The sequence below is a fragment of the Pelodiscus sinensis genome, chromosome 2 (assembly GCF_052426305.1).
Source record: "Pelodiscus sinensis isolate ZL-2025 chromosome 2, ASM5242630v1, whole genome shotgun sequence".
In the NCBI taxonomy this organism is placed as follows: domain Eukaryota; kingdom Metazoa; phylum Chordata; order Testudines; family Trionychidae; genus Pelodiscus; species Pelodiscus sinensis.
In genome coordinates, this window is record NC_143053.1 from 146,173,399 (window position 1) to 146,188,919 (window position 15,521).

General features: G+C 42.4%; 1 protein-coding gene across 1 annotated transcript in view; it reads left to right on the forward strand.

The window, feature by feature from the left end:
* GABBR2 (gamma-aminobutyric acid type B receptor subunit 2) overlaps positions 1-15,521 on the forward strand; it is an 862,687-nt gene that overhangs the window by 772,812 nt on the left and 74,354 nt on the right. The window contains exon 14 of the mRNA XM_075921529.2: positions 15,040-15,150. Coding sequence (XP_075777644.2) covers positions 15,040-15,150 — 111 coding nt within the window. The remainder of the gene's footprint in view (positions 1-15,039; positions 15,151-15,521) is intronic.

Here is a 15,521-nt window from a genome sequence, read left to right on the forward strand (position 1 = left end):
CCATATAGTCTTGCCCTGGTTAATCACTATAAGTCATGGAGGCATGACTTTATAAATAAATAGATTTTGAACAGGGAACTATTTTTGTTAAGATATATAAGAACTTTGTTACATAATGCAATACAGGAGAAGTAACAGTAGGTTCAAAATTACCCAGTTGTACCATATATGCATTAAACACGCCATTTCAAAGGCAAATGTGGAACTCAGACATACGGAGCATGGTAACATAAAGAACAGTTGCAAGGAATCTAGAAAAGGACGCATGATTGTTGTTTTGAAATTAACAACTTTTCTGTTCTATAGGAGCAACATAAAAAAGTATTTAGTAGAATTGTGTTAAATTAAATCTGGTTTGACAGCAGCTGAAAGAAGATAAATTATTTAAGGAAAATGTTGCAGAAAAGTTTTACAGAATAAGTGGCAACTCTGCAGTATCTGTTTATTAAAGAAATCATTTTTCTGCCACTGTGGAGACCTTGGTGCACCTGTGTCCCTCCTATGGTTGTCTAGTCTCCTGTGGTCTGTAAAATTTTGATCTAGTCTCTGTTGGGTTTAGAGTGTGAGTACTGGATAGTGTGGCAGTCTGTGATATACAGGTGCATAGGTGGCAAGTTGGATGGGCCCATGGTGCCCAGGTAAGACCAATGTGAGGGCCCTGGAAGCCTAGCTCCACCAGTTCAGGGCTGGGTCTTTCCTCTAGCCCCACTTGCCAGCCCCCACGCACCTTCCCCAAGCATCCAGGCAAGCTGCCTCACCTGGGAAACCTGACTTATGCCCTGCGCTTCCTGCAGCCTGCAGCAAGCAGCTCTGGTCTGAGTGCTCTCCCTTGCTGGCCCTGGTTGCTGCAGCTGAGATAGGGGACAGATACATATGGCATTCCCACCCCAGACAACTCCTAGTGGGGCTTGGGTGAATGTGTGTGGTTCTGGAGAGAGAGGAAGAAAAGGAGTAAGGGGAGATGCAGACCCCCTCCTCCCACCCCTCAAAGCACTCATCCACCCCTAGAGCCTATACCCCAACATTCTGCCCACTTCTGAGCCCCTCCTACACCCAAACCCCTTGTCCATACCCTAGAGTTTGCACTACTGCAACTCAACCCTCTGCCCTGGCCCTAGCTCCTTCCACTCCCTAACCCCTCCTCTGCACCTTAGAGATTGCACCCCAACCCTCTGCCCCAGTTCTGAGCCCTTCCCACACCCCTCATCCCCATCCTAGAGCTAGAGTCCTCCCCTCTCCCCCACCCCAGCATCCTCAAAAGGCAGATGTGGGGTGGGCAGGACTTGGACCCACTCTGGGCACCATCCAAAATTATATAAACCTGCCACCTTTACACATGTAATCAGGCTAGATTCTCTGGTGGTCTCTTCTGGCCTTAAGGTCTACGACTCTAAAAATCTCCATCACTTTAATACTTTTGTCTCCAGGGGAGGTATATAATTTACTATATAAGAATAAAAATGATTGGTCCTTACTCATGTGAACAATCCCAGTGAAATCAGTGGGACTACCTATGTGAGTAAGGATTGAGTCCTTTCTTCTATACTCTGTAAGTTTTTACATTAAATGAAACTTCCCTTGTTCTTTCAATAAATTTCAGTTGTATACTATCTAAAATAACTCTGATATTCATGTATATGTATCCACACAATAAAATGTCTCCATCTATTTTCTTTTAGAGATTATAGCTCTGGTTACTTGTTTTCTCAACATAATGAGAAGTGAATTGAAATAAATTACAAAAACATTCCCCAGCAATTTCATAACCCTGAATCTCCCACCTAAAGTAACAAACAAAAAACAGAGTAAACCTTTGTTTAGGTTGAACCAAATTTTTTCTAGCCTTATTCTGTCTAGCTACACTCAGGCTTCTAAAGCTGAATCAGCCCTTTGCCTCCTCTAAAACGCCAAGCCAGACTGACTCTCGCAAACCTCTGGAGAGCATCGTAGCACCTAGTATGCTCCATCCATCAGCCCTCTCTTCCAGCTAGCAGCAATGCTGAACTTCCCTCAACTCTAGGAAAATTTTTCACTGGAACCTTTTTACCTAGGTACATAGGTGCTGAAACTAGGGGTGCTGCCACACCCTGGGACTTTGAAGTGGTTTGCATTATAAAGAGGTTTTACAGTTTGGTTTGATGGCTCTGAGCACCCCCACTATATAAACTGTTCCAGAAACTCTTGTTATGCAATAAGGGGAAAAACTTAATCCTTGCACCCAGCCTGAATACCTAGGCTGGGTTCTGAACAAGTTCATAGGAAAAAAAGAATCCTTATCCCAGGCTATAGAAGGTCTGAGGAGAACACTGCAGCAGCTAGTGAGGCCAAATGAGTAGTTTGTGGAATTCTAAAGGAGTAGAGTTGCCAGATACTTTCAAAAAATAAATACCGAAGATGGCGGGAAAAAAATTAGTTGAGAAAAAAAACATGGGACACCAAATTTGTTGAGAAAAAAAAAAGGTCACCATGCCTTTACATCTCCATGATCTCTCCACCCCCTCCAGACACAGCAGGGGAAGGATGCTTCCACTGGCCTTCCGCCCAAGATAAACAGAAAATACTGGACATTTTATATGTCTGGTATTTTATGGTTTTTTTTTACTGGTCAGAGGCAGCGAAAACCGGACACCTGGCAACCCTATAAAGGAGCTGCATAATAACAGTTCCATTTGGCTCTAGCCTCTCCTGACAGTCCTGTGTCTCACCCGTTACTGGCCTCTTGCCTCATGTCACCGAGTAATCACACCTGGCCCAGTGCTGAAGACACTCTACTAAACCTTGTAGTATTTGTCCACGTGGCCCAAGCACATATTTAGGAAGTTTTAGTCATATTAGGACAGGACAGGACAGGATTGGAATTCAAAATGATCTTGACAAATTGAAGCCTTGGTCAGAAATTCACAAGATGGAATTCAATAAAAACAAATGAAAAGTATTACAGTTGGGAAGGCCCAAATGAAATGCACAAATACAAAATGGGGAAGGTCTGGCTAGGTGATAATGCTGCTGAAATGGGTCTGGAAGTTATAATGGATCACAGATTATCCATTGGCAACAATATGGTGCAGTTGTGAGTAAATGCTAATGTTATTCTGGCGTGTATTAACAGGAGTGTTATCGCGTGCAAGATATGGGAGGTAAGCATCCCACACGATTTGGCATTGGTGAGTGCTCAGTTGGATTACTGTATCCAGTTTTAGACAAGATACTTGGGACAATAATCCTTTCCGGGTTCAATTTCTTTCAGGGAATAAAATAATGAGTAACTCCCACTGACTGCACAGGGATCAGGATTGGACCCTTCAGTGCTTTTATACATTAAGGAGACCTCAGCTATGTCAATTGCATAGCTTGAAGTGCAAATAACTTAACTCGGTTTTTAGTGCTGTCTACACAGCAGGAAGTCAAAAGGAAGAACACTCTTCCTTTGACTTCCCTTACTCCTCATGAAATGAGGGTTACCATGAGTCAGAGTAAGAAGTCCTTCAGCTCAACATTATTTCGGAATAAAGGCTTGTAGTGTAGACGTGCACTGTGTTACTTCGGAATAACATAAATTATTCCAAAATAATACTCCTGTGCAGATGTACCCATTGGCTGCGTCTAGACTGGCAGGTTTTTCCACAAAAGCAGCTGCTTTTGCAGAAAAACTTGCCAGCTGTCTACACTGGCCACTTGAATTTCCGCAAGAACACTGATGATCTCATGTAAGATTGTCAGTGTTCTTGTGGAAATGCCATGCTGCTCCCGTTCGGGCAAAAGCCCTCTTGCGCAAATGCTTTTGCGTAAGAGGGCCAGTGTAGGCAATGCGGTATTGTTTTGCACAAAAAAGCTCCGATCGCGAAAATGGTGATCGGGGCTTTCTTGTGCAAAACCATGTCTAGATTGGCACGGACGCTTTTCGCAAAAAGTGCTTTTGCGGAAAAGCGTCCGTGCCAATCTAGACGGTCTTTTCTGCAAATGCTTTTAACAGAAATTTTTTCCGTTAAAAGTATTTGCGGAAAATCATGCCAGTCTAGATGTAGCCATTGTGTTTTCAGAGAATTCTTGACATTAATATATCAGAATATTTGTTTCTTTCATTTCTTGTAATTCCATATCTGGTAGCATTATTTTTAGATAATGGCATCTATTTTTTTAAAAAATGTAGATCCGTAGATTAAAATTAAAATGGCACTAGGCTGTGGAATTATTGAGCCATTCCTCTCCAGGAAACGTGGCTCTCAAAAATCAGCTTCTCACACAGACGCAAATCAACCTCCACTGGATAAAATAATAAATTATGAATTCATGCCATTTGTAAGTAAAAATAAGAGAGCATTTATAATACACCAGCCTATGAATAGCTCTAATAGTATCTTGTCCTTTCTAAATACCAGTAAACTACAGTATGTATGATTAGTATTTTATGGAATTATTTGTATCAAGACAGATGGAGAGCAAGAAAGCAGATTTATTTCAAAGATGATAATATGTGAACATCACTGAGGCTGAATCACGAGTGCTCTTTTTATTGCAAGAGATGAAATTTCAGTGGTTATCTATGACATGGCATTTTTTGTTTCATTTTCCGTGCTTAATCATAACCCCAGTTTGTTTTATCCTATCTGTCTTTGTAACAAGTTCTATGATATTAAATAGCTACATTAGACTACTTGAAACCCATGAAAGATGTAGGTGCCTTATTACTCTGGTAATAGTGTTGTGATGAGACAGTACATTTTTCTACATCTTACAATAATTCCCATAAATAAAATTACATATAATATATATAAAATGTGGCATTAATATCAGTATAGCTCTGTATAGTTGCATTGTATCAGACATCATTGCATGGTGCTCAGCTAGCTGAGCATTACAGAATTACCATCAATCACACACGTATGCCAGTCCAAAAATATGACTAGAAATGAAGATTTGGAAATTGTGAAGTGAACAGGATTTCCATTGAATTGTCAGTTTCCCAAAAGAGCAATTTTTTAAGGCTCCATTGAAGCAAGGTAACTTGGAAGACAAAAGTTCATGTTTTGGGAAGCTGAATTTCAGTATAAGGGATAGGAAAAAAATAAAGTCACCCTGAAAAATTTACTATGGAGTAGCCAATTCTGCCCTTTATCTTACTAGATAAGGTGGTAGGCCTAAGGTCAAATCCTGTAAGGTATGAACACTGGCTCTCTGACATCCTGAAACTCAATGGACATATTTGTGTGGTCTTTATTGGGAGGGAGGAGTTAAGCTTGGAGGAAGCACCCACCTCTTCTTAGTCTCATGAGGAGACTGGAGTGTATGAGAATATTGACTCTGCAGGCATTCTGTGATACTGTTTCATGGACTCAGAGATTCACAGCCAGAGGAGAATATCATGGTCATTTAGTCTGACATGCAAATTGCAGGCCATAGAACTTCACCCATTCCTACTTTCTGGCCCAGTTACTGAAGTTCTCAAATCATGATTTGAAGACTTCAAGTTGCGGCGAATGTACCATTTACTCGAGTTTAAACGTGTGACACCCCCGCGTCCCCTGTCCCATGCTGCAGGAGAAGCTGAAAAAACCCCAGAGCCTTTCCCAAGTTGAACTAAGGAAAATTCATTCCTAACCCCAAATATGGCAATCAGTTAGTCCAGAAGATGCTGGCAAGACCTGGGAAGGAATTCACTGTAGTAACACAGAGACCTCCACATCTTGTGTTCCAGCTCTAGCCCTTGGGGATATTTGCTGCTAGCATTTCCAGATGAGCCATTGTGCCTCAGTTTTCCCATATGTCAAATTAAGATAAATGCTTCCCTACCAAAGTGGTGCTATGAGACTACATTCCCCTGTGTTCATAATGTACTCAAACTTTATAGTGATAGGAGCCATGGAAAGGGCTAAAATTCTAAAATAAATTAATTCTCAGATTTGGAGGTCTATGCATATGCATGGGCCAGCTGCACATTTGTCTTTGAATCATCATCAGTGAGACCGAGTCTTTGCTGTGTAGACATACCCACAGAGCTCTATTATGGATATGGGAAAAGTACTCCAAGTGTCACAGCTAAATGCAAAGTGGAACAGAATGTTTAGTAGAAACAGTTACCATATATTGTGGGGGGCCATTCAAGGTAGCATGGACCATTAACATCCCTACAGTCCTAGACCAAAAGAGGGGGTTAGTGAGTTACAGTCTGTTGTAAATAGCCATAAATCCAGTCTCTCTGGATGGCCATGATATTTAGTGTCTAACAAAGTAATGAATTTAAGCTCCTGGGCTTGTCTTTTGAAACTGCTGTTTGGATTTCCTTTGGGGATGAGGACATGTGCCTATCACAACACGTGATGTATCTCATCCAGTATTAAATGCCCCAATAATAACAATGTGGGTGAAACCATACAATCATTGCACTCTTAAATGAACTCACACTGGAAAATGATAAAAGACAAAAACACTCTACCACTTGTGGGTGAACACAAAGTGAGCACTCTGTGACTGACCAGTCTGTCTTCATTGTCAAAGGAAACCTGCACAACACTTCCGAAAGATGAGACTGAGAGTTACATTGATAACTCGACTAGACCCTATTCTTTTTAATCTCTTCGGCTACGTCTAGACTGGCATGATTTTCCGCAAATTCTTTTAACAGAAAAGTTTTCCGTTAAAAGCATTTGCAGAAAAGAGCGTCTAGATTGGCATGGATGCTTTTCCGCAAAAGCACTTTTTGCGGAAAAGCGTCCATGCCAATCTAGACGCACTTTTGCGCAAAAAAGCCCCGATCGCCGTTTTCGCGATCGGGGCTTTTTTGCACAAAACAAATCTGAGCTGTCTACACTGGCCCTTTTGCGCAAAAGCTTTGCACAAAACGACTTTTGCCCGAACGGGAGCAGCATAGTATTATATACTTTCTGCATAGTAACACCTGTTATGCAGAAAGTTGGCTACAAACCATCCACTTCAGGTCTGATAAGCACTTGTCCATACATTTGGTTTAGATGAACAATGTGTGGCATGCATCTTTTGAAAACTGAATTTCCTTTCCATATTTTGAAGAGAAACCTCCTCCTCAAGAGCGGATCCAGTAGCCCTTGCCCCCACCTAACTCCCAAGGGAAGAGGCTTCGCTGCCCTGCTGTAGTGAGGCCACCACTCGGGGAGCCAGCAGAGTTTAATCGATGCCATTAAGTGATAAGCTGATGTTTATCGGTTAAACGGATAATCAGATAAACTCTAACAAAATCCTACCACAAACTGCACTGAGCTCCAGAAGTGGCTGGCAACATGCCTGGTTCTTAGATGGTGGGGAGGACAGGAGCGCGCAGGACTCTGTGCACTGCCCCTGCCCTGAGCACCAGCTTCCTACTCCCATCAGCTGGGAACCTGCTGCTGGCTGCTTCTGGGGCGCAGAATGGTCTGTGGTGCCAGGACAGGCAGGAAGCTGCCTTAGCACCGCCGCTGCACTGCTGACCGGGATCTGCTCAAGATAAGCACTTCCTGTCCCAGCCCTGACCCCCTCCCCCAAGCCAGAGTTCCCTCCTATACCCCAGAGCTCTCATCCTCAGCCCCACTTCAGAGCCCACACTCCAGTCAAATTATCTTGGGTCATGGGCATCAACAATGTTCTTCAACTGTGTCATGAAAAAAGGGTTTGAAAACCACTGCTCTAAATCATGTACCAGCTGTTGCTGGGAAACAGGAATGGTTTGGAAGCTGAGAAGCTGCAACAAATGAAAAAGGACAAATTAAAAGAAGACTAAAAGAAAGAGAGATAGAAACAAGAGGTAAATTAGGGGAGGAAAGAAACACAAAATCTAATGGGGAAGGAAGAGAGTTCATTAATTGGGCTACTGTTATATTATCCAGTCTTCTTCCCTGCAATGTACGATTGTTTCCTAGCATATACTTTGTAGTGTGTATCCAGTCCAGTTTAAAAACCCCATTGGCTGGAGCTTCCAGCACTTTCACTGGGCTATGTCAACGCCTCAATCATTTCACTGTTTAAGTATCAACATCAAGAAGATGTATGTCATGGTATTATCACAATTCAGGGCAACCAGACCTATATTTCCTTCAATACTCCAGCAAGGCTACTCTTCCTCAGGCTTCCAGCTCCTCGGCATGGGTGAGCACCCACATCTTACTCCCTTCTGAGGGTGTGTCTAGACCACAGGATTTTTTCAAAAAAAGTGGCCTTTTTTCGAAAAAAACTTCCTCTGCATCTAGACTGCTGCTGCATTCTTTTGAAAGTAAATCGAAAGAACGTGGCAGTTTTTTTGACCGTGGAAACCTCGTTTTACGAGGAAGAATGCCTTTTTTCTAAAGTGCTTTTTCGAAAAAAGGCGCTATGTAATGCAAACTGTGCTTTTTTGAAAAGGAGCATCCAGACTGCCTGGGGGCTCTCTTTCAAAAAAGCAGCTTGCTTTTTCGAAAGTACTGGTTGTAGTCTAGCCGTAGCCGTAGTGGGATATTTCCTGGCTGTACAGTTCCTTGTTACACATAGGGGAGACTAACTGCCCAAGTATACCTGCTTGCTTTCTCTTCAGAATGATGACGGAGTGATTGTCAACAGTTATAACTCACCACACTGCTCTTCCCATGCAAACCCATTTTATCCTTAAGATACAAGGACATCAGAGAAACTATTACAACCAACACAAGTACCTGCATATATGCTAGCAAGCTTACCACAGATCACCCCGACCTTAACATGAATTCTGACATGGGCCCACCCAAGCCAGGGGATTCCCTGTGGTAACAAGTTCCTCACAGCTTCAGCTCAAAATATGAATGCAGACCTCAGTAGGCCAGTCCTTCCAACACTTCCTAGGATTGGAGCTGTCTGTGGACCAGTCTTGTCCATTTGCTGGATCAAGAAGGACCTGAGCCAATTTAAAACCAGGTTATTTTTCTGATCCCCACTCCCCTCCTTTTTTTTGTTTGTTTTTTTGTCAGTCCCTGTAGAATCCAGTTTGAACTAGTATATGCAAATTGCTTTGGGGGAGGTGGGTTGAAAGGGCTGATAAGGGAGGAAGTATATTAGCATCCCTCTCCCTACTAGAGAAGGTATATACAATTCCACAGCAACATATACCCAACTGCATTTTTAATTCAATGGACCCCAAAGGAATGAACTTTAATTCAGTAAAGTTTATCTTAATTCCTTAAAGTTTGTTCAGGCCATTTCAGAATATTGTCAATCTGTCACACATATATCAAAGCACAGTAATTGTTTTGTACTAGATTGAGTTATTATGTATCATAGATGTCTTGTGACACATTTGATTGCAGACTCAGAAATTAAACAAAGATCACTTTTCTTTTTATATACAGTGCTTCTCGTAAACAGACATCACACATTGGAGAACATTCTAGATGTTTCACCTCAGTTTAGTAACGTGTGGGTTATTTTGTATTAATGAACACAATCCAGAGGGTATGCACTAGTCCTCTCCTCGACTGGCACTTTGTCTATTACAGACTCTTTTATTTGGTGCCTGTTCTGTCTCAGGGAAGGGTCCTACCAAATTTCAGAAGCTTGCTGTAAAGACTCCAGGCACTAGAAGTCTAAAACAGGATGTTTATAATGGGAAGTGCTGGGCAATCTAAAAACAGGGGTGGCTGCTGTTCCCCTATTAATAGTAATGCATATATACAAGAGGGTTAAGATAATTTCACAGGTAAACTGTTTATTGGTGTCTGAAAGTTTTTCTCTAGACTCAGCAGGTTTGGCATAGACTAGAGTAAGCATTTTATTGGGGATGATGTGCAACTCTAATGTGAAGTTAACAGAATAAACTGTTTATGTTGAGCTGCTTGAAAGCATTACAAAAACTGATGCCAGTATCAGAAACCTTATTAGGTTTCAAATAAAGTAGGAAAGCTTCACCCTAATCACAGACAGGAGGTCTTCAGGCTTTTGCTGATGACATGCGAAAGCCATTCAATTGCTTTCTATAAAAGGAAAGGGCAGAATTCCAGGACATATGCAGTCCTGGGTAGGTTTTAAGCTGTCATCTTCTTTACACCCAAACTCTCCAGCAATAGCAAAGTGTACAAATGGCGTTGTTTAGTGAGGTCAGTGAAGTGCTGTATTCAGTTGTAATTATGGATTTTTAAAACATTGTTTGGACATCAGAAAAGACCGTATTTATTTGCATTTATCTAGCTTTTAGCCAGGTTTGGTAAATTCATTCAAAATCATCAATATGTCAACCAAAAGGCAAATAGAGACAATGAAGCAGGAATAGCGTTCCACTGTATTGAAAAATAAAACACAGAAATCCACATACAGCAAAATAATTGCCACCTATTTAGGAACACAGACAATTCATAATTTATTAGGAGTCAACAAAATGCATTTGCAAATATTAAGACTTTATGGATCTGAAGCCTACTTTAAAAGGGTCCAGTATTTTCTAATTAAGTAAATTTTATGATTATGAGTATCAGTATGTAGTTGCGTACTGCCTGGCTGGTAGACACGCTCACACTGCGTGAGCATGTCTACCAGCCAAGCAGTACATAACTACATAGAGGAGGGGGGAGGGGACGAGGCAGGATGGAATCCCTGGGGCCAGACTCACCCATGCACCCCGCAGGGACCGTGCTCGGGACAGGCAGCGCCCCAGGATCTGCGCCCAGGCCAGTCCCGCTCCCTGCCGGCCAGTTCCCCCTCCCCCCCACTTCTCCTCCTGGCCAGCCCCGCTCCCCCAACCCCTTCCCACCCAGCCCTGCTTCCCACCAGCCAGTTCCCTCCTCCCCTCCCCAATCTGCCCCAGACAGCCCCGCTCCACCCAACCCTCTCCCACCTAGCCCCGCTCACCTCCTGGCTGGCCCTCCCCCTGCATCTGAGCTCAAGTGTGTCTGTTGTTTTTTTGAAATCCTCTGGTAACCCTAAAAGAGAGTGCTCTCAAATACAGAAGCTTTTCTAATTTTGGCACTGATACGTGGCTTTATCGTGCGAGGTACTGAGCATCCTTGGCTCCCATTGAAGCACCTTGCAAAACTGGGCCTTTCTTGTTTTCAGAGGGAGCCTTGCCTGTTCTTTTAGGATCTAACTCAGAATCTCAGAAAAGCCCACATTTATTTCTAAGCACATAATGTCCATTGCAGACTCATTTTAATGTAATTTTGGTATGGTTTTCATTAAGGAAATTATGTATTCTTCTCCGGTAGAATTTTAAAATAGTTCAGCACTTTTTTATATATCATTTTCGCCTGCTTTTCTATTTTGAGAAAAGAGCTTGTGCTTTGTCTCCAACCCTAATAACAGAACAGAACTTACATTTGAAATACGTTTGAACATAACTACATTCTCTTAAGAGAAAAATACCTTAGTGAAAAACTGAAGAGTGAGAATTTCACAGGCCTCACTGCTGGGTGGTAGAGCTGCACTTCACGGATCCTTTGTACCTACAAAATATCGTCAACACCTTGACCCTGTAAATCATTCTGGGTTCAGCAAACAGCACAAGACTGTTGAGCTTCAAGGCAAGCATAACTACTGGCTTCCATGCTGTCAGAATTACGGTGAAGCATCAGGACCCAAACACCACTCTACTCCTGTGAGCTTAAAAAGGAGAAAGGCTGTGGGCAATGGATGGGCATAGCTGAAAAGACATGAGCCCAGATCCTGGGTTGGTGTGAACTGGTGTAACTCCCCACTGCTAAAAATTAGACATTGGGGGGATACTGTAGATCTAAAAAGACAAGAACATATCTCACAACTCAGAAAAGGCTGCATACCAGAACTCAAAGAGGCATGGGAGATCAGCTCTGGATTTTTTTTAAAACTATTTGGCCTTGTAATGAGTTAAGGCAAGGTTCCAAAACTTAAAGTAAAGGTATCTTCAGACAGTCCTGTTCATATGAAAATGTTGGCATGACTGAATTTTTAGGATGGCAATTCTCACGTGAACTTTTCTCCATTTCATTAACAAATGATGGAAAAGCCAGAACTCTTTATCCTCAGGTTGGAATGTCAAATTACATTTGGTACAGAATGTAATATATTTTTCTGCCACCTGACAGCCTTACTCTGAGAGGTGATGAGTACCTCTAGCTCATTTTTATATTAATGGGTGTTGCAGGTGCTCAGTGGCTGTCAGAGTGTGGCTATACACTGCTTATAAAGAGATAGAATCCTCCTCCAGGACCTCTTTTATCTGAGAGATGTTTGCCATTCATATTATCCTATTCAGGGTTACTACTGTGTAGGGGTGGACGTAACTTGTCATTCCGTTGTCAAGGACACAGAGAAATAACCATGGATTGTGAGATATTTTCCCACAATCCTCTTTCTTTTTATGTCATTCTTTTTCTTTGTTTTCTGTCTTTTTGTTATTCTTTTTTGCTATCTGAGGTCAGCGGTAGCCAGGCAATTATGCTTTACATATGGAAGAGTTGATGAGGGAAATGGAGCAGGAGCTTGATTCTGCACTCACTGAAATCTACAGCAAAATTCCTACTGATGCTAAGATTGAATATAATAATAATGGTCTCTTGTTTTCTGAACTCCTTCTATGAAAAAAAATTGCTTCTCTATTTGAGTCAAAGAAAATCTGATTTTTCCCTTGCTTGGATAAGTCAATATTTTTCTTCCTCAAAGATTGTATACATGTAGCCAGCTGCAAAAGGAAATGATTGAAGTGAATTCCCCTGGTACTGGCACACATGCATAAAGTTAAGCACATGGTGATCTACCTCAGCTGAAAATCTGGCCCATCATTTTAAATTGGAAAGAGTGACTTGCTTTGAACATCTGTGCCTGTATGTCAGGTTCAAATCGAAAGGAAAACAACATAAGAATACACAACAACTTTGGATAGATTGGTACAGCAGAATATTCCTATCAATGTAATGCAGCATTACAATCACTAGTCTAATTTTCAAAAGAAGCAGTAGTATGTCCATGTACAGAGGGCAACATTAAAAAGCAATCATTTACCACCATATGCTATACATTCTAATGAGAGGCAGTTCTGTAGGTTTGCTTTTTAATTGTCTATTGTATTTGTACAGGGTGAACCCGTAGCTTGGGGAGGCTAATCCCCACTCCCATCCCTGCTACTTACGTCCAAGGCCCTGCCCCTTCCATACCTGCCAAAGCCCAGCCCCCCACTGTGGCTGGTGACCTCAGCCCTGCATCCCCAACCCTTCTTTCCCACTGTGGGGCACCTGTCCCAAGCTAGCTAGCAGCCCCGGAGCTCTTTGAGTCCTAGCTGCACGGCCCCAGCCTCCCCAGCCACAGAATGCTGGGGGAGCAGGCCGCAGAGTGCCCATCACCAGCTGTCATCATGATAGGACAGAAGAGCCACTGGTAGCAGAACGGGAAGCAGAAGAGTGACAAGGGGCAGATTGTGGGCGAGGCCACACCTGGCTGTTTGGGGAGGCTCCGCTTCCCCCATCCTATGATACCCATTGCCCATGTGTATTTGCAAAACAAAAATTCTTGAGACGTCTATGAGTATCTGATATAACTTCTTCCCACATCCCACAGAAGCAGGGCTGCCTTAAATTGTCTATTCCCTCTGCACATCCTCTCTTCTGAGGGTGAATGGAAGTGATGAGGGCTTCTAGCAGCATTAATTTGTATAGAGATTTTCACTAGGTCTCAAGGGAAGCTTGCTGCAGAAAGTTTGAAATGAGTTATATTCTGTAATGAGTTTTTGCTGCAGTTTCCACAGTGAAATGGCAATAGTATAACCCAAGCACTTGGTTTATCTCAGGTCAATAAAACAAACAATAGCCTGGAACACACTACAATCAACGGTCCCGCTAATTTTTTGCATCCATGCATGGAATGAATTTTGGTATGTGCACCAATATGGAGATGATGTGTGGTGGGGGTTGGGACAAGGTTCACATTGTGGGAGGAGGATTGGTTGCAGTGGGTGAAGCCTCCATCTATGGGTGAGGGCTGTGTGGTGGGGCCAAGGATGAAGGATTTTGCATGCAGGCTGTTCTGGGGCATGGTGGGGAGTGAGGAATTTCTCCATCCCTCTCTCCCCAAACAGTCCTGGGGCTTGGAGAGAGTGTCTTCTCTCTGGCTGCAGCTCTCACAGTAGGGATAGGCAACCACGAGTAGTGGGTGGGCCACATGAGTGGCCCTCCTTTACTTCAGTGGGCCACAGCAGCTCATGGCCCACTGTGGTTCCACCTGCAGCCCCACAACCCTCCTGTCTGGCCCCTCTCTCTCCCAGGACTTTCAGAGCATGCAAGTCACCTAATTCACACTCCATCCTCTCTCCCCTTTTCTTCCTAGAACTGGAACACCTCCAAAAGTACTGGGAAGGAGGGGGGAGTGGATATCCAGGGGGTCCATGGGCCACAGGTCGCCCACCACTGCCTCACACTCCAAGTTCCCTGCCTACCCCCTAGTCTCCACCTCATACTACACTTCTTTCCTTTCCAGGCCCCTGTGGCTAGGTGCTTGTGTAACTCCCCTCATCAGGTGTGTGGTCCTTGATATACTCCTGAGTTGTCATGCACATTGTGTGTGTCTCATTGCGTACTCAGCCACTGATCTGTGACACAAAACATAGGGTGAAATGAAGATCGATTTTAAGTATATTTATTTTCATGGCTGCATGTTTGAGCTATATCCATTTGAGGTTGGTTTTTTTTACTATACTTACCAAATTAGCTGTCCAAATAAAAAAGATACAAGTAGTTTTATTTCCTTCACTTACACAGAATGCCTTCCCAGATATTTTTCTCATGGTAGTTTTGCGTTAAGTAAACTATAACGGATTCATGTGATTGACTGTATTAAAGAAAGAGAATCACTGGACACATGACCAGCATTCCTTCTGCTTTCTATTTTGCTGTGGCAATGTAAGCATGAATCTATCTATCACCTTCCTTTCTCTAATCACTGTTTTTTATTAAACTCCTTTGAGCCTTAAGGGATCATACCATTAAAAGTCTCACTAAAGTTGGCTTTTCTTTTCTACACAGATGCATGTATCCCAAACCACTGGAATAGAATGAAATGGTGTCTGAGACATAAGTACTTGTCAAATATTAATTCAAATATTTTACTCTTTATTTTTTCTTCCCTTTGTAGCCGGACCCTGCAGGCAGAGATATTTCCATACGTCCAATTTTAGAACACTGTGAAAACACTCACATGACCATTTGGCTCGGCATTGTCTATGCCTACAAAGGGCTGCTCATGGTAAGTATTGGTTGGTTTACATAACAGTGCTATCTAATTGCTACACTTTGGTAAAAATAAATTACCTTCCTGATGGATAGACATAAGTTAAACCCTTGAATAAATTATTTTTAGAGTGGACGTGATAGTATGTTAATAAACAAGGACATTATTAAATACAACACTGAATTACAACACCTAATAGATACAACACAAACTAAGTAATTTGGCAATGAAAGAATGGAAATTTGAGTGAAAAAATAATCTGAATTCCTTTAGATCTCTTTAAATGGAATTGCCTTTAAATCTCTAAAACTATTGGCCTGAGCTAGTATTTCTTGCATTTTTAAAAAATATTTGCAATTGTAATACAGGTTGAACCTCTCTAGACT